General features: G+C 33.8%; 1 protein-coding gene across 1 annotated transcript in view; it reads right to left on the reverse strand.

Annotated features, from left to right (window-relative positions):
- Window positions 1–1,423: 1,423 nt before the first annotated feature.
- Window positions 1,424–21,686, reverse strand: part of LOC149802445 (uncharacterized) — a 32,837-nt gene continuing 12,574 nt past the window's right edge. The window contains exons 9-12 of the mRNA XM_089951511.1: window positions 20,839–20,856; window positions 17,769–17,789; window positions 13,206–13,229; window positions 1,424–1,898 (exon numbers count right to left, since the gene is read on the reverse strand). Of these exons, the coding sequence (XP_089807637.1) occupies window positions 1,772–1,898; window positions 13,206–13,229; window positions 17,769–17,789; window positions 20,839–20,856 (190 nt within the window). The 3' untranslated portion in view covers window positions 1,424–1,771. The remainder of the gene's footprint in view (window positions 1,899–13,205; window positions 13,230–17,768; window positions 17,790–20,838; window positions 20,857–21,686) is intronic.

Here is a 21,686-nt window from a genome sequence, read left to right on the forward strand (position 1 = left end):
TTGTAGATAATCGAAGTGAAATACTGACAATACAACTGCACATTAGAAATCAACGGGATATTTACTATAATGAGATCATGACGGTTGTACCTGGACAAGTGACACCCATGCACGATGTTAAGAGAGAAAATATGTTTACATGACATATTATGGAATTGGCCCCGGTGACCTTGTTCGCCGATTGTTCACGGGCGCAAACAAGATACTCAAAACATTATCATCATGTTCTTCTCCTATTGCCAAACAAGTTTCAATGTAAGTCGTTTATAGTCTTAAAAATTCTGCTGAGGATCAGATGAAACAACTGTGATAGCAAGCAGTTCAATCAATTTGAGATCGGCTACGACTGTTAGTGAATAGAATACCTTCTAAATTACAATCACCATTAACAGAAACAATGCTGACTGAGGTTTGTAAAGTTATTAATGAGGCTGCTTAACGACTGTCTGATTCAGTATATGTAAGTCTGGCAATGAGAAGTGTATTACAGTTTAAACATGAGTGAAGTGACAGTGACAGTTTTCCCAGTCACTGTATGTCTCTTGCTCGGGCCACTTCACTTTTGTAGATTATTAATACTAATCAGTCACGGGTTTCACATATCAGAATAAGAGGTTTGCTCGCTAAGATGGACAAACATCTTGGGGGACAAAGGCTGTGACGTACATCAGGTAGAGTAAGAGAAAAAGAGAAGGCAAAGCTGCCATAATGACACTACTTCATATTACATTTTCCAGTCAGGTGATGCATACTAATTCTAATTGTGCATGCACAACATACTAATGTTACCACTTTAAGCTGGATGAATTGATATCATGGTGATTCAATACCCATTAATATTCTATATGCATACCATAATACAATTTCAATCATTCAAGGCTATCAAAAGGTGAAACATTTTATGACAGATCGAAAAAACATTCAGCTTGCTGTAGATAGAACCTACGGTAATAATTGTCAGCTGCTAAAAGAGCACCTTAGTTCAGTTTATGGGGGCTATACATTTTCTGGAGAAATCCTTGGGTTGCAGCTGGTATTAAAAAAAAACACAATTGAGTCATCCACCCACCCAATCAATTCTTTTACATCTATTCACTGCCTATATTTTGGTACACTTTTCTCACACCAATTAAAAAGTCACAATGAGATCATTGCAGGTAAGAATATATATATATATATATATATATATATATATATATATATATATATATATATATATATATATATATATATATATATATATATATATATATATATATATATATATATATATATATATATATATATATATATATATATATATATATATATATATATATATATATATATATATATATATATATATATGTATATAACCAGAAGGTATTGTAAAATCTTTATGAAACATGAATCATACAGCAAACAGTTTGGTATGAAAATTAAGACAAGATATATTTTTTTATTATTGAAATGAAGACAATGCACACAAAGTTATACAAAGCTGATTATTTTCTTATTAGATGACATATTAATTATCAAAAGAAAATTCCTTAAAGGAGTATAAAATAGTGTGACAAACCTGGACGGATATAAAATCAATTCATAAGTTCCGACAACACATACATTTTCTTATGTAATATACAAAACAGACCAGGGTATAGGAATGTAATATACAAAACAAGTATTCTTTAGATTTGTTTTACATCATTCTTTTCTTTCCACTTTGCACTGTTGGACAAACAAGTTTTTGTCATGTCATCTTGTCATAATAAACAAATCCATCTAAAATACACTACTTATACATAAAAAAGACAAAGGACTCCCAACCTTCTAAAGTATACATATTGTCAGCAAGCCAATGATATTGCAATATGGAATGTTGAAGCCAGCGCCAAGTCCCAGGAAAAGTCTTCCAATGCCTGCAATACAAGTTTGTATTACTTCACCATATGAAAGAGTAAACCTTATGCTATATATAAACTATTTAGGTTCAGGCATGTAAATATATATATATATATATATATATATATATATATATATGGTCTCATGCTACAAAAATGTATATGGATCATGCCTAAAGTTTGTAATATGAATGAAGCACTGAACATACTAATCATAAGTGAGACCATGAGTCACATCTGTAACACGAAGGAACATATTAATTATCAGTGTGACCCAGTGTCTCACATCTGTAACATGAAGGAACAAACTAATAATCAATTTGACCATGTATCACATCAGTAACATGAAGGAACATATTAATTATCAGTGTGACCCTGTGCCTCACACCTGTAACACGAAGGAACAAACTAATAATCAGTGTGACCATGTCTCAAATCTGTAACATGAAGGAACATATTAATTATCAGTGTGACCCAGTGTATCGCATCTGTAACATGGAGGAACAAACTAATAATCACTGTGACCATGTGTCACATCTATAACATGAAGGGACATATTAATAACCAGTGTGACCCAATGTCTCACACCTGTAACATGAGGGATCATATTATTAATCAGCATGACCATGTCTCACAACTGTAACATGAAGGAAGCAATAAATAGATTAAGAATTAGTATGACCATATCCCGAATGGGCAACATGAAGGAAGTTATGAACTTATTAATCAGTGATAACTGCTGTATATTTATATTGTCTTAACTCCATTGCATATTTACACGATACAGTGAACTTGGATCTAATGAACCCCAAGGGAACCAGGAAATAATGAATCTCAAATGAACCAAAATATAAAATCATGTGTGTAAATATACTAAGAATTTATGTTTGTTGTCTTTCAATAAATTAAACCTATTTTCTTAACTGGGTTCAGTCGATCCATAAACTTTTTATATAATTCTAGAGGAAGAAAAGACATAGTGTATAGGATACACTGCCTCTCTGTCTGCCTATGGTGTTTTTATACATGCAGGTGAGAAAAGAAAACAGAGATTCCGTTACATCAGAAAAAAACACTGGTAAAATTTGCCCTTGTATAACATTTATGGTGTTTAAATTTGTGAATAAAATTTAAATAAATGTTTCTGTCCAAAAATTCTGTATGAGCACAAATATTTTCAGAGAAACGAATTAATCTTTTAGAATCTGAAAAATTTAAATGAAACTCAAAAATTGGTCACAACAGAAGAAAACAACTTGACGACAAATGTTTAAAAGCCCAAACTGAAATTATTTCACAAGACATCTCAATTAAATCTAATTTCGGACATGCCTGAATTGCGAAATAGAGGGTCACGTGATCAAGTTTACAGTTTAAGGTCACATACTCCCAATATGACCCTGAGAAAAACCAACCATTTTACTCCAAGAATAAAATAAAAATAAAAAGTTGTTTTACTTGTCACAGTGATTTCTGTATCACGGTCGGGAACTGAATCAAAGATAGAAACAGTGTTTCTATCATTAGGTATTTATGAAAAGAGTCAGGTCAAAATGAATATTTCTGGAAAAATATAAAAATTTTGTAAACAAATTTACATTACATTAACATGCTATGAAATTAAAAAAAAAAAGATTTTGAAACTTACAAACAATTAAATTAAATCAAATATACATAACACTATGCATTATAATACTGTATGCATTATGATTCTGTAATCATTCCATTGGATGTACGACTGGCAAGATTTTAGTTCACAACAAACTAGGTATCATAGGAAATTAATGTGCGAAAACCTGATTTTCAAATTCACTGTCACAATCATATTGGTTGTTTGAGTGGTGCCATTTTTATTTATGAATAACTTGGCAATATGAAAAGTCTTTCAGTAAAAAATCGATGTTGATATAACCATTCATTTAGGAGTGGTGAGAACAAGATTATCAAGATTACTGCTGTATGGGGCATCACCCTGGTACCATTTTCATTTAGGACCAACTTGATGTTATAAGAATGCTTTCAGTAAATACTCCATTTTGTAAAACTATCCAGATATAACATTTCAAGAAAACAATCATATGTAGTTGTCTTATGAAAACACTATGCCAAGCTGGCTTTTATTCTGAAAAAAGTAACAGTGACAAGATTTGCAAAATGGCTCTTGAGTTTGTCATGCTGGATGTCAGATTAGAAATACTTTCATTCGGGCCCGACTATAATCATCATAATAAGAGATTGCTGCATTTGTATGGGAAAATAATAACAAGTTTTTCTGAAAAAAATACTGCACGAACTTGAGGGCTGAAGTATTTTTTTAAAATCAAGTTTATATTTTCCCATACTAATGCAGTAGCTTTTTATTATATGCTCATTTTGTCTAACAAGCTAAGGTTTAATAATAAAAGAAATTTAAAGAAACAATGTAGTTGAATTTATGATTAATTTCAAAACAAATTCACAACTGTAGATTCATCAACTGACGATAATAGTATTCATGCACACAAGGCTCCATCCTGTGACCTTTTAACTTAGTCGCGTACTCTACATCAGTTTCAAAACTAACTGTCATTTTGATGTACTTAAAATTGAACTTTAGAGGATTCTTAGTGTGAATGAATGTGCATGGATTTTGTTTCTATGTTGTTTCAACTCAATTCTGCTTTTCTGATTATGAGGGACTGGATTATTGGGTCAATTCAGTGCAGTAAGAATAATGGATTTCAGCTGGAAATATAGGCTACTCAAAATTCCAGTACAGTTTTGAAGAACTAAGAAAGTACATTTTGATGAAATTCAAGATACATAAATCTGAGTATATTACCATTCTTATTACCAGCTAAAGAAAACATGCTTATGCCCTGTCACTAGCATCTTGCTGTTGGAGGGACCCTAGCTATGACCTGTATCATACAGTGTGTTCTTCTTTCATTAGCCTAACATTGTATCAAAATAGTTACATGGGGAAAATTGAAAAGAAACTGTTGTGTGACACTCCATTTACCCAGCGGAATAATACTTTTTCGTCGTCTTGGATTATTGGCTCTGAGGCACTTAGTTTCCTACTAAAATCTTAGTTGCATTGTTTCTCGAATCAATTATTTTGAAAGATTTTGAAAATACTCCATCTTTGATGGATATGTCAGAACCAATTGCTTTAATATGCTTTACTGTGCTATATTTGTTTAACCCCTAGAGAGCACTCATCATAGTTGTATCCATTCTATTTTCTAAAAGATATGAATATCCTTCTAAATAACTGTATCAACGATCAGAACAGTATTTTCAATTACCGCATGTGTCATATTTGTTGTTGACATTGTGAATATTACGTTCATTAGTTTGCTTATTTGAAAGTTTCATTTATGGCTCGGTGAACTCGTCTACGTCGTTAACTTTATCATTTATACTTTCAAATGGACAAAACATCTGTTTTAGTTCATTCTGAAACAAATTTAACCAACCAAAACCTAAAGCATCTACTACATGAGTGTACCTGGTTTGTTTACTAAGTAGTTCTTAATTAACTATACAGCTATAGGTGCGTTCGTGCAACATAAATGTGTTCAGTATCGTAAAATACTGCATGATTCTGACAATGTAAAGTTAACGGAGACAAAAATGAGCATATAATAAAAGGAATTCTGGTCAAAACCCCATGTACATATGATGTTCCATTCAAAAGCAGTACCTACAACTTTTTCAAGATGGCTGCTATATTAGTGGCTAGAATGAATGTCAGATATGTCATATTGGTACCAATTTCGTATAATCCCAAGCAGAGATCATTAGAAGTCTTCTAGTGAAGATACCATGTTGATACGACAATCAATGCAGGTGGGTTAGCCTAAAAACGATTTTAATATGGTCACTGTGATGAAAATATTGGATGTCCTTGTGGAACCATTTCATTTAGGATCATGCAAAGCAGGGGTCTCAAACACGCGGCCTGTGGACCGCATGCACCCCACTAAGCAGAATCCTTTGCCCCGAAAAATGATTGGCATCACAAGGTGTCATGAGAGATGATAAAGGTGGTACGGCCCTTAGGCCGTCGAAAATGCCCTCATGCGGTCCTCAGGGTGCTATGAGTTTGAGACCCCTTGTATAGAGAATGGGATGAATTAGTACAAAGTTTCATCACAATACTCAGTGAAACTTAGGATGATTAGTGAGAACTTGTGCTAAAATACTTCATCTATGCTTTATATTGCTTATGTGAGAGTAGATGTAAAAAAACAAAGCCATGACAACTTCCTATAAAATCGAATTCAGCGACCAAGAGGTGACTATCAATTTATTCATTGTAATGTAACTAAATACAAAATCAGGTTAAAATTTACTTGAACATATACAAGTCAACTCAATGCATTTATAAAGTGCAAAAGTGTGAAAAATGACCTTGGACACTGCCAGAAGATTCACTGCATTTGCCTTCCTACCTCTTCACAAAAGTTTGGTTATGTTGGTCGTCAGATTTGCACCATTTGCATACAGACCCAATTAGTTATAGGTAGAAGTATGTAATGAAGCTCATATTGATGCCACCATTTAGACAAGTGGAAGTATTGGAAACATGAGTTTTGAGATGCCTATAGTACCATGATGGAAGTTTAATAGTTTGTAGGTACATTCTTAATAGGGGGAAATGATTCATTGATATCTCGATGCATCGATACTTTTGCTGGAATGATATACATATCAAAACAAGAGAAGAAGAATCGATACAAAACAATACTAGCCGTATTTGTTATTTTAGTATTCAGCAGTTATGAATACACTAAAATCTGTCTTGAAAGACCACTGCTATGTGAGACCACCTGTCTTGAGAGACCTATTCTCAATGCACAGTTTTATTAATTATATAGTGGTATGATCTCTTCTGAGAGACCACCTGTCTTGAGAGACCATATTTTTTGGCAGAAGGGGTGGTATTTCAATGCAGGTTCTACTGTAATTATCATTAGTCTGCCTTCTGATTATTTAAATATAGAATTCATCTGAAACAGCATTTGCTGTCCTAGGTCCTCATTTTTATTAGCTGTGTTGTTGTTGTGGGGTTTAACGCCATTTTTCAGCACACGATAGGCTATACATGGCGGTTAGTATTAATGGTGGAGGTAGAACCTGGGAAAACCTCGGAAAGAACCACCGACCCACGAGAAGCTACTGGCAAGCGTTCTCACATACCAACATTGGCCGAATCCTAGACTCGAACCCACGCAGACAGAGGTGAGATGGCAGTGATCCGTAACGGAGAGCGCTTTAGACCACTCGGCCACTCAGGGCCCCCATTTTTATTAGTAAATACGAAAAAGACTATCGAGATTACTTGCTCGTTGTCTGCAAATTCAAAATGACATAATTCGTAATCTGCCCCATCCTAATTCCATGCTAATTATCTTAACCCAGCAGCATGTTCAGCATAAGGGATACATTCTAAATGTGTTCCACATTCAAATCTTATTGGTGGTTACTGTTTGTTCCAGTTGAGGTTAAATAACAACTACCAATCAGGAATCAGTGTAGCTGATTCCCTGCGTTACAGACAAGAAGTACTAGCAAAGCACCAGAGAAACCTCGCTCTAAAGTCACTGATATATAAAGTAATTAAACAGAGATGATGTCAGGGTGTGCGATTGCGTGAATCGTGCAAAATATGTATGAATTTGCACAGTTGGAGAATGGTGATGCACGAGAACTAATTAGTTGAACGTCCCGCATATGAAAACGTGGTCGACAAATTATACCATTTTTATTTAACCATTCTTGTCGCGACATCTGTTTTTAGGGTAGGCTAGTGTTTACATATCTAAGGTCTTGAAGTATTGCAAAAATGATTGTCAAACTAAATTTGATTGGCATATTTTGCCCTGGAATAAGCGTTATATTGTAGTTTGAACCGTCATGAAAGAAGTTTTACAAATGAGCGTATTAAATACGGGCAACCTAGAAAACCCAAAATGTCTGATCCCAGGCGTGGTTCATTACATTTACATTCGCCAAATACCGGCTGGTGATAGTTATGATGGCAATAATTTTTAAAGTTATGAAGTATATTGGATTACTGGAGCTGGGAAATTCTTAATGAAGATACCAGTGACTGAATCTGAGCCCAAAAATGGTGTTAAATACAAGTCGATGTACATGTTGGATGGACAAAAATAGATGGCATGACGGTCAGTCTCCCTTGTAGCGGTATTATGAAATTAAATGTAGAAAGGTCAGAATAACTGAGCCTAATTAAACTACAGACAATTAAAAGTAAAAATGCAATTTTCATTTATTTAATCAATCAATTTAGCCCTGTGAATCATACGCTACAAAACCATATATCAATATCAGTGTTAAGATAAACCGAATAATTAAGGATTATAAAAAATGAAATTTAGAAGTAAAGATATTTACTTGAATACCTCTGTCTGCACAAGAAGATTATGGCATTGATGGACTGAAAACCCTAACACAGCATTATGGAACAGATAGGAAATCAGGCACAGTAGCCAGTAAACTACTGATTCAAGAAGTAAGTTTGTGTTTGTGAAAAATCCTATTTTGGAGCAGATGTATCCAAAAGAAAATATTTATGAGTACTGGAAAATTCTAAATAATAGGCACAAATATTAGTTTCCCAACATCTTCAAGCTGACAAAGCTATCTATGTATATGCCCTTTCAGAAGGAAGCACAGACAAATATTCACACGCAGATAAGGAACAGATTATGCTCATAAATAATTAACAGATTAATACTTATACAACTAGAGGTAACATCTATTCAAGATTTTGATTTCAGTAGAGCTCTAAAAAAGTTGAGTATTGAAGTGGTAGGTAAATACTGAACCATGATTGTTTCTTTAACCCCGCATTCTTTTGTACTCTCCCCTTATTTCAGTGACAAAGGGTGAAGCCCTAAAAAATATCCTGGAAGCACCTTTCCTTAATAACAGTAATCATGACTTTATTTAAAGAGGGTAACACAATTAGCTAAGAACTAATTTACCTTGAGACCCTCATACAAAGGAATTTATTTATTTTATTTAATTTGTACATGCGGAACAAATTCGGAACTTTTCCTGTTATGCATTGATATTTAACCAGTGAATAAAGGTGCTGATGGAATAACAAAAATTAGCACATAATCAGCATGGCTCGGGAAAATTTCAAACAGCTGAAGTTTACCACCTTGTGTACATTACAAAAAGTTATAGAATAGGACTGGGTATTATCAATAGTTTTCCTTCTTTACTAATACATACAAATACCCTTGGTCTCAGCAGTCGTTTGCATATGCAGGAAGTACAATGTGTGCGATTTTGTTGGATTCATCCTCATTCCCATGCCTGGATTTGTTAAAGATGAGATCTTCTTTGCACGAGGGAATTGCTTTATTTCTTCTGTTTTGAAGGTACAGTGTAACAAACTTTTTTTTTGTTGTTCCTGGATAGTAAGTGTTATTTCGTAATTGCATATGCCTCAAAAGTAAAGAAAATTGCCATTATTCCCTACAAACTTTACCTTAGTGACCAGGACCGTGATATTTTGATATTTATCAAGATTCAGTACAAAATTCCATCCAGATTTTAATCTTTATAAATAGCTTGACATCTCCTTACTTAAAAAAACAATGTTTCATCTCCAGATCTCTAAAGTGATGATACCACATTCTGATACCCAATTTTCTTTATCTGTACTACCAACTAATTTAGAAGGTACCCTAGTTCACTTAGAAGTTTGGTATGAACAAAATGGAAATTAATGAAATGATACAAGTATTCTGATTACAGCAACCCAGAGAAGATCAACATTATTAACCTTATTAGCTCTTCGAGATTACTAGCAAGCTAATGTCAAGGAACAAATGTACGCCACTTCCAAATACCTTCTGTATATTCGACCTTCTGGATCTGTTTGCAACTTTCTTCCATGACAAAGTACAAAGCATTAGATATAAGCTTGACAACACAATTTCAATTGACTCGTCGTCACAATACAGTTGGGATACAGAATTTCAGGGGCAACCATTAGCAACATTTGAACCTGTCTCTATGGATTTAGTACGTACAATCATGATGAAGAGTGCACCAAAGTCATGTGAACTTGATCCAATTAAAACATCACTGCTGCTTGAGTGTTTAGATACAATATTGCCTTCACTAACTGATGTTATTAATACCTCTCTCTCATCCAGGGGATTCCCATCATTTTTCAAAACTGCCATTGTAAAGCCTCTGCTAAAGAGTGTGATTCGGATTTGTAATGTAGCTTTAACAATTGTTCAGTCATATCGCCTCGATGTCTGCAGTGTGGTAGTTTAAAGTGATATCTAGCACTGTGGCATCATGCCGCAGACATGTAGTATGATGTACCACCCAGTCACATTATCCTGACACCAGGCCGACTAGTCCTAACACTAACCTCTTAATACTGAGCTCCAAGCGAGGCAGCTGTTAGTACCATTTTTGTAAGTCTTTGGTATCACTCGGCCGGGGATCGAACCCACGCCCTCACAAATTCGAGGCAGACGCCCTAACCACTAGGTACAAGAGCGGTTCTCTGCAGAAGAAACGAACACTCGACCATAACGATTTAAAGAACAACCGCCCAGTTTCTAATCTCCCATTCATATAAAAAAATCTTAAAAAAGGTTGTTCTATCCCAGCTTGTATCTCATCTGAAATTAAACAGTCTTTTTAGCAATGAAAAATCTGTATATCGCCCTTGCCACAGTACTAAAACTAGAATTCTAAAAGTAGTTATTGACATTCTCTTTGCTTTGGATAGTGGAAAGATTACACTCCTCACCCTCCTTGAGTTGTCTGCAACATTTGACACAATAGACAATGATATATTACTTCACCATCTCCAGCACGTATTTGGCATTCATGATACAGCCTTACTGTGGTTCAATTCCTACTTGGTCAACAAGACACAAACTGTGTCTGCAAATGGAATACACTCCAGCCCAGTTAATCTATGTTGTGGTGTTCCACAGGGGTCTGTTCTTGGACTTATTCTCTTCATTCTATACACTCAGCCTCTCTCAAGTGTGATAGATCATCATGCAGTATCTCATCAATTGTACGCTGACGACACACAAATATACAAATCTAGCCACCCATCTAAGTTGATGCTACCACCCAAGGTGTAGAGAGGTGCATTGCTGATGTAAAATCATGGATGACATGTAACAAGCTGCAGATGAATGATGATAAAACTAAGACCATTCTGATCACAACACAAAGACTTTCTCAGTCACATCCTTTGCCTCAAACAATAAAGATCAGCAACACCAACATTAAATTCACACAGTCAGTACAAATCATAAGTGTCACTCTGGACAGTACTCTCACATTGCACCAACATGTAATGAACATATGCAAGGCTGAATATCTTGAGCTGAGATGCATTAGCTTCTTTCGCAAATATCTTACAGTTGATGTCACTAAAACACTTCTGTGTTCATTAGTACTTTCAAGACTGGACTATTGTAACTCAATTCTGTCTGGTTCATCTCAATATCTACTTCAGAAACATCAAAATGTTCAAAACGCAACTGCTCGGATCATACTTAGAGTACCACGATCAAAGCACACCTCCCCGCTGCTCTGTACCCTATACTGGCTATCCATTCGATCCAGTATCAAACACAATTTTTTTTCTCTGTGCTACGTTTCACTGACGGACTCCAGTCCAACATATCTATCAGACCTCACCCATGCGTACACACCAGCAAGATACTTACCCTTCTCTTCTGACAATCGTATACTCATTATTCCCAAAACAAAAACGAAGTCATATCGACAGCGTTCTTTTGCATACCAGGGCCCAGCAACGAGGAATGAATTGTTCACTGAACTTAGACACAAAAACACAGTGATCTCATTCAAGAGTGCTCTTAAAACTCACTTATTTTGACTGCAAGAACAAACTTAAGGACCTAATAATGTTTCCTACCTTAAATATTTTCAGAATGTTTTTTATGTTTTCTAATTTCATGATGTTAGTTTTTTGTAGTAATATGATTGTATGTTTTGTATGTTATAGGTGTTGTCTAATGTTTCAAAGCGCTTAGAGCTTCTAAAGATTAGGCGCCATACAAAGTCCTCATTATTATTATTATTATTATTATTAGTAGTAGTATTACTACTATTATTATTATTATTATTATTATTATTATTATTATTATTATTATTATTATTATTATTATTGTTGTTATTATTATTATTGTATGATGTAGAAATCTTTCTTACAAGAAAGCATCAATACATGTTGTCACATTTGATTTGGTTATCGGCGTGGATGTGAAAAAAGAACCTTAATAATGAATGAACACATTAGGCACATAATCATCTACAATCTGGTTACTCTCCCAGATCAAACATGTCCTCCGTATTTCTCGCAGTATCTGGCTTTTATAAAAGCTATGATCAGTATTACTTTGATCATTGTAATATGGTACGGGGAAATTGTTGCCAAAACCTATTCAACAGCTTACATAATTGTCATTTAAAATACCATAATAAGTCATCTGATGAAACCCCATGACAAAATGACTTTTCCATTTAAATCGGATAATGAGAATAATATTCTCAAGATGGCCAATACGGTGGCCATATTAGACATTAGATCTGCATCATTTTACTTTCAGACTACATGTTGATATCTATTTATGTTTTGATGCAGTAACAATAACAAGAAGATTGCCATGGTAGCCATATAAGATATCAGACATGAAACGCTTCCATTTGGAACCAACCAGACACCTTAAACTGTTTGTAGACTCGCTATCATTATATTCTGCAATCATTTAGGAAAAGTATTAATAATAAGATTTTAACATGGTCATTGTGGTGTCCGTTTCGGATCAGCACAATTCAGCACAATTTTCATTCAGGACCAACTAGGCATCATTAGAAGTCTTTCAGTGAAAACCCCACGTTGATATTACCATCCATTCTGGTGTGGTAACAAAATATTATCATGAAGGCTGCTGTGGCAGCCATATTGTATGTGAATGTGATACCACTTTTATTGGAAGCCAACCAGATACCAAAAGAAGTCTCCTGGTGGAAATATCACAATATCCCAATATGGCTTTTCATTTGGGAGGAATAGCAAAAACAAGATTTTCATGTTGACAGCTCTTGTGGCACTTAGATCAGTATCATTTTCATTTAAGACCATGTTTTAAATGTGTGTATATAATTTCATAGCAAAACTGAGAGACAACCTGAACTAACAGACAGGCAGATAATGGACAACAGACTATCAAAGGGTTTCTTCTGGTCTATGTCTCTTTAATCTAAAAATTAATAATTTCAACTTACCATGTATATTTGATGATGACGAACCTGTAAGAAATAAGATTTAAATAGCTCACAAAAAGCCTCCATCATACCAGTGAATCATAATGTACTGGCACCAATGTCAGAACATTGGTAACAACATTTTGCTATGCTACGATAAAAGTGCTGCAAATGAAGAGGTTTCATAAGAAATTTCTGCATTATGCATACCAAAATAAAATAAATTTAGATCACAAACCTTTTCTTTCTAGCAATATTTGTTTATTCGACAATACTTGCCCAGTCATAATACCTTTGGGGAACTACTACTACCTTGCAAATCCTGCCCTTCCAAATTAAATTTTTTTAGTTAAGAAGCTAAACGTTTTCTGCCCACCTAGGTAGCAGTTAAATAGAGTGATCTCCACGTGATACTGGGATTGGTGTCCTATTCCATGAATTTTTCAGTTGCTACTGGAGTGGAAGGCATGATCTTTATATGGATATATCTGTCTGGAGGTTGTATGTATTATGATCTGGTAAATATTATTGAAAAAACATATTTTACTAGAAAAAAGTTGTTTTCTTCTTCAGATATGTTACCCAATCAAACACCTTAGGAGAATAGATAAGAGATGGAGGGAATTAAATTCTTTACCCCTGAGACACCATTCTTTTCTCAGGTCCACTATTACGTATGGTAGACAGCTTCTAGATTACCAACTAGAGAATACATTTCATTTATAAGGGAGATGCTTTGAAAGGGAATATTTTTCCCTACAGCAAATCCAGCAAAAGTCACACGGATGAGGCGACACTCTGATTCTTTAAATTGATGCATCACCTTTGCAACCCGAGGAGTTTGGGGAGTAGCATATGCTGTATTCATTTGGTCATTCCAATCTATATTTAAAAAAAAAAAACATATACTATCAAGGCCTTTTGATCAAGGACTGGTGAGACAAATGTTGTTATTTTGGCATTGCACCTTGTCACTAACAGGTCCATGATAGATCAGTTCCATTGGATACATGCTGACTGCAAACCGGGGGATGAAGTGACCATTCTGTTTGTATTTAATTAAGTTGGCTTTTGTGGTTGTGCCAATATATTAACCATCCAAGTGGATGTTGAATTTGGACAACGATTTGCCATTGAGGACACCACTTTAGAAAATCCCAGTCAAGATTAAAACGTTCTGGTGATTTGGTTTCACCTTGCTGTTTGAGTTAAGTCACCACAGCGTTGTTGGACAGAACGAGAACTCTAGTCGCATGTAGGTAATCCAGCCACCAAAACAAGCTTTTGGAATGGTTTTCATCTTGAGAATGTTAATATGTAAATACTGATCCCAAGGGAACACACTCCATTCGCATTCCATTATGATAGAAGGAAACTCGCCCCTACCTGCCCAGTCCTATGTGTTCGATTCCATACAGATCATGATTGCTGGAAGTTATAGTCCCAGATGTATCCCTGATGTGAGTCAGTGAGGTTTCTCTCCCTTCACGATGGAACCTCATATATGCGAATTGTGAAAATTGGTACAATGGTCAAAGCTCAAGAGAAAAAATAATATACGCTAACCTGTTTAGAGGTTTTGGTTTAGTGTTATTGACGTCTGTGTGTCGTTTTCGTAGGAAGGGTTAATTTCACAAATAGACCCTCCTAGAAATGGCCTGTTCAGCCTCTCTGCTGCTTCTATAAAATTCTTGGACAGAAACATTCACTGGAATTTGTAGTGAATTCAAACCTAGAATTATATCAATATGATTCAACAAAAGACTTCATACATCAGTCGTCTACAAGCTACAACAGACACATCAACAGCTTCAGCTTTGGATTTAATTTGGGACTTCTCCTGAATATTATTCATAACTTTAAATTATTACCACTTATGTCTGTAATTCTAGGAGTATTTCGTAATACCTTAAGTCTCCTTTTATTTCACTTTGTATTCTTGGGAAATAAATTATTTGTTGAATTTTACAAAGTTTGTTTCTTTTCACTCTTTCTGTCACTTATTTTAAGACCCAAGACTCGCTCGTAAAAGTATTTGACCATGATAGAAGCCATAAATTAACAAAAAGAGTTTTCCACAGTACACGCTGTACCTGAAGATAATACGGAAACTGAAGCATCATTATTGACTCTTATGAAGTGGATGCTGCAATATCCATTGTAAAACAATGTCCATTACATTTAGGAATGACCAAATGGCAGTCAATACAGTAACGCACCACATATATAACTATGAAGTGGATGCTAAGACTAAATAATGAAGAAAATTTACCTATATGTATCCATGCAAAATGGAAATTATACAATAATATTAAATGTGTTTCTATATCAAACACCAGACCTGCACGTATTAGTATGGTTATAACAATATGATGGGACAACACCATCATGAACCCTGCTGGTGTGTACTAATGATCCGCAAGTGGGTGAATATGAATAATAATAACAATAATAATAATAATGCTTTATTTATAGAGGGTGACTCATTAGTCAATGACTATTCTCCCTTGAGGCCATTATAACAGTGCACATTATATGAAGATAGAAATAATTACTGTTTATTTTAACATGTTTAGTATTAAAATACTAAATTCCATTATCTATTAGAAACACATACATGCTCATGATATCTCCTCTTAAATGCTCTAATATTTTCAGTAGATTTTACGTGTAGTGGAAGCTTGTTCCACCGAACTGTACCAGAGTATTGGAATTTCTTTTAAATTGCTCTGCTCTTAGTTTTGATGCCAGAAGGTGTCCATGTGATATTCATCTCAACTGGTATTGTGTTGGAAAAGGCCTGAATAAGTCCTGCAGATACTCTGGTGTAGTTCCATGTAAACATTTATATAAAATAACTGCCTTATGAAAATCTATCATGTTATATATTGTGAATCATTTGAGTTATGTAAACAATGCTTTTGAGGCATGATCAATAGATGTATCTAAAATTATGCGTGCTGCTCGTTTCTGAAGTTTATAAATCCTGTCAAGCTCCGATTTAACACAGTTCCCCCATACATTTGAACAATAATCCATTGTTGAAAGAATATATGACTTGTAGCATAGATTGTGAGTTTCCATAGGTATATATTTCTTGATTCTGCTGAGTGGGGCAATTTTGGATGACAGTGTTTTACTAAGCTTGTCAATATGGTCATTCCATAATAAATTATTATCTACGGACACGCCTACTATTTTTTATGTTTGACATTTTCTAACGGATGATTATTTTTTGAAGAAGGCTAAATTATAATACTGAAAAGTCTGAGCCTGTGTCGTTGACGAATGAAAGAATAAATGATTTTAAATTTATCATATGGCGTATACTTCCCTTCAAACGTAAACTTCCTCGAGCTTGTTTTAAGGCAGACAATTTCCAAACAACTTCTATGGATTGTGTGAGGCCTAATTGTAAATAGAGAGCATGCTACTAGGTATGAGCAGAAATAGTAACTGAAAACTTCACTATTGATGGAGATCACTTTAACTGCCATGAAGGTGGGTGGATAACATGTATGAGACTGAAGTTGTTATTCTAAGGAATTATAACTGGGCAACATTTTCGTGGAAGAAATAAGAAATTTACTGTTGTTGTTAAAAGCAAGCACGAAGACCAAGTGTTTTAATTAAGATATCAAACACTGAGGATGCTAAAAAGTTATCAATAATAATACACACACACACACACATATATGTATATATATATATATATATATATATATATATATATATATATATATATATATATATATATATATATATATATATATATATATATATATATATATATATATGTATATATATATATATATATATGTATATACATATATGTATGTATATACATATATGTATATATATATATATATATATATATATATATATATATATATATATATATATATATATATATATATATATATATATATATATATATATATATATATATATATAAACCAGAGCATCTGAGTTACATTAATAAGCTTAATGGTGAACTAAAGCCGACTTGCTCAACAAAAAGATATAACCACATTTGCAATAGAGGACCTGTCCATGTCTGACTCAGTCTGATGAATTCTTGTAAATCTGGGGTTGTTCCTAGTCCATTTACAGGCTGTATTGGATGTCACATCCGCACCATTTTTATTCAGGAAATCGAAGACATCTTAAAAATAGACATGATTGAAAGTCTTTCAGTGAAACTCCAAGCTGATATGACTATCCATTCTGGTGGAGCAGCAATACGATAATCAAGACAGTTACTGTGAGAGCCATATTGGATGTGCACACGATACCAAATTTACAAAACTAGGACCACCTAGATATCTTCAAAGGTCTCCTGGTGGAAATCACCAGTCAGTATGTCTTTCCTAGCTGAAAAGTAGTGATAAGATTTTCAAGATGACTGCTGTTGCAACAAGATATTCAAGATGGACGATGAAGTTTTCATATTGGATGTCCCAGCAGCAACACTTGCTTCATGACCAACACTACCAAGAGAAATATGGTAATTATCTAAATAGTTCAAGAGCATTGGTGACAATAAACTTTGACCAGTAGAGCAAAAAACTGATTTCAACTTACTTGCTGTTCCTCCTCCACTTGCTGAAGAGATAAAATTTAAATAGTCAACCGAAAGCTGATTTCACAAAAATAAATTATGATACACTTGTATCAATGCCAATGGAACAGGAAAAGCCTTCTTATCTTTTGGCTACGATAAAAGTGGTATATAAATGAAGGCTGGTTCCATAAAGAAATTTCTGTGTAGTATGTATATAAAATAAAAAAACAATTAGACAAGAAATATAATTTTCTTGCTGTTATAAAGTATATACAAAGGCCATGTTTATCAAAGCATGCACATATTATTTAAAATATCAAGAATTTATAAAATTAGAGATTAAAGATGACCTAAAATTGTTAAAAAAGTAAGCAATTAAAATATGTTTCGTGTGGAGAGGCTGAAGCCAAAGATAGTTTGGAGAAATTTGTGATCTCTAAGGTGAACTGATGCTGACTGCTAAATAGAATGATATAATCACATTCACAGTAAGGCCGCAGCCATGTCGGAATCACCATGATAGTTCTTTGCAAACAATAATTGATCTATGTTCATTGGCAGCCTCTAAATTATCACTGTGGATGTCAAGTTTAAAAGAGAATTTACCACAACTTGTGGACTTTTCCATTCGTATTGTTGCTGGAGTTCGGTATCTAGGATAGCTGTTGTAGATTTTGAACATGACCAGGTTACTCAAGTAATTAGATACTTTTTTGACGTATCTTATATGCTTTAGTTTCCATTGTTTCTCAGTCTACTAATATATGGAGCAGGAAGTCAGCTTATGAGAAAGTCATTTAAACAATTAAAGTAATTAGAGCCAGTAATATAATTTCAACGTTGTCATTGTGGCGACTATTTTACATGTCAGATCAGTACCATTTTCATAAAAAAAGAAAAAAAGACATCATTATAAGTCTTTCAGTGAAAACCCCAAGTTGGAAAAACCATCGATCTAGGTCGAGTAGCAATACAATTGTTATGTATATTTGGCTTAATTATATCTGATTTAAAATATATTTATTTCATTTAAATTGTTTGTCAATTTTTTTACATATTGTTTTATTATATGCTATTTTAATGTAAAGTTATTAACTAGATATGACACTTTTTCAGAAAATAATCTGACCTTGATTGTTAGTTTATAAACACCAGGTGTTGATGTAAATCCTGACCTTGATTAAAAATTTGTAGCAACCATGTAAACAAGTTCTATTTTTATTTGAAAATGATTGGTTGTTGTCGAGGTGATGATGGGACTATGTATTTATGATGTAAACAATGTTATTTATTTCTTAGAGAAAAATGATTGGTTTTCGTCAGGGCCACACTGGGTGAACGTGATCTTTAACAGGAACTTAATTTCTACGAGCTTCCAGAACATGATCACGTGAACCTTGTTTACATTTCTAAAGACAATATAACCTCCGTTTCGGAAAATTATTCTCCATTGCAGCTGGGCTTTCTCTTAATCTGGAAGTTATATGTTGTGCTGTTTGGAGTTATTTCAAGTTACTTGGATTCAAAAGGATTAATAATGTTATTTTTCTGGAAAATACATGTTTACACGTGAGATTCTTAATCAAAGACAGTTCTTATAAGAAATGTATTTAGATTTCCAAAACCGGAGTAATAATTCTTGTTTCTACAAGGAGCTCTAAATTTCAACACCACAGGTTACAGCATACATTATCATCTTCCATTTTGGATTCTCTGTCGAGACTAGAACTTGAAATCATTGGAACATTTTGTAATTAGGACTTCAAACACTTCATTCGTGGATTATGTTTTGATTTGATTCTTAAAACTGTAAGTTCATATATTTTTCATTTTTACAGAATGTTCCAGGGAAATATATGATTATTGTATTTTTTAAAGCTTGTTGTTTACACTCTTTCTTGTGTTTATTCGAGAATAAATATGTGACTAAAACAAGTATCAAGACAGCTACTGTGGCAGCCATATTGGATATGTGTGTGATACCATTTGAACCAACTATATGTAAGAATCACATATATATCATAAAAATCTCCTTGACAGATATCTCAAGCCAGTATGTCTTTTGAATCTGGAGGAGTAGCAATAACAACATTTTGAAGACGAATGCTTTGGTGGGCATACTGGAACTCAAATCAGTATCGTTTTCGTTTAGGATCAACTAACCATTAGAAGGAAAAAGTTTCAGTCTCAAATCAAAGTTGATAAGACTATCCATTCAGAAGGATTATCAATAACAAGACTTTGAAGTTGGCTCATGTGACTGAAATACTTTTCTCTGAGCAGCAGCAGTTGCTTTATGACCAACTATACCATGGAAAAAGGGTAATATTTTAAGTAGATTATGAGGAGTAGTGACAGCAAACCAGGACAAGTAGAGATAAAAAGAAAAATTAAACTTGCCTAATCCTCCTCCTCCACCTATTGTTGAAAGGATAAAATTTAAATAGTAAACAAAAAGCTGATTTCTCACTGGTAAAATTATAATGAGTCTGTATCAATGCCAATTGAACAGGAAAAGTATTTTTATGTTCTGGCTACGATAAAAGTAAATGAATTTATATAACCATTTTCCATGTGTCAAGTTTGTAATAACAAATAAAGAATTAGACAAGAAATTGCTTCACTGCTCTTATTAAAGGTATACATACAAAGGCCATGTTTATCAAAGCAAGCAATTACCGATATTTATTAATTTAAATACCAAGGATTGAAGAAATTAGAGATTAAAGCTAACCAAACATTATTTAAGAAATTAATTAATATAAAAAAGTTTTATGGGAGTAGGGTTTAAAGCAGGGAAATTCTGGAGAAATCTGTAATCTTTAAGGTGAACTGATATTTTAAACTCAAGATGACTACCCAGGTGGCCATACTGGAACTCAAATGAGTATAATTTTCATTTAGGACCAAGTAGAAACAGAAAGTGCCTTCCAGTCTCAACTCAAAGTTGTTAAGACTATCCATTCAGGAGGCATAGTAATAACAAGATATTCAAGATGGCTGATGCAGATGCCATAATGAATGTCTGACGAGCATCACTTGCTTTTTTAACTAGACCATGGGATAAAGAGCAGTTTTCTAAGTAGTTACCTGATCCTCCTGCTCCACCTGTTGAAAAGATCAACACCAATAATCAACAAAACGCTGATGTCACACTTGTGAATTATGATGCAATTGTGTGAATGCCAATATATTAGGAAAAGCATTCGTATGTTTTGGTTGCAATAAAAGTGGTGAATAAAGGAAGAGGTTCCATAACCAAATTTTCTGTATTATGTATATAAATAAAACATAAAGATGGACAAGAAATATAATTTTCTTGCTCTTATAAAGTATTTACAAAAGCCATATTTATCAGGCTCAAACCAACGAAATATTAGAGACATTTGTGATCTCTAAGGCGAACTGATGCTGACAGCTAAATAGAATGATATAGTCACATTCACATTAAGGCCACAACCATGTCGGAATCATCCTGATAGCTCTTGGAAAACAAGAATTGATCTATGTTCATTGGCAGCCTGTAAATTAGCACTGTGGATGTCAAATTTAAAAGAGAATTTACCACAGCTTGTGGACTTTTGCATTCATATTATTGCTGGATTTAGGTATCTAGGATAGTTGTTACAGATTTTGAACATGGCCAGGTTACTCAAGTGATTAGGTGTTGTTTTTTTACGTATCTTTTATACTACAGTTTCTAATGTTTCTCAATCTACAAATATGTAGACTAGGAAGGTTAGCTTATGAGAAAGTCATTTAAACAATTAAAATAATTAGATGGAAATTAAGACATCTTAATATGATTTTTGTGACAATGTCAATATGGTCAGTCATCTAAGAGTAAGTAATACTATTTTCAACATCGTGATTGTGGTGATCATTGTACATGTCAGATCAGCACCATTTTCATTCAGAACAAAATAGACACACTAAGA

Source organism: Sinohyriopsis cumingii, chromosome 3, assembly GCF_028554795.1.
Source record: "Sinohyriopsis cumingii isolate HCF-2022 chromosome 3, ASM2855479v2, whole genome shotgun sequence".
Classification (NCBI taxonomy): Eukaryota; Metazoa; Mollusca; class Bivalvia; order Unionida; family Unionidae; genus Sinohyriopsis; species Sinohyriopsis cumingii.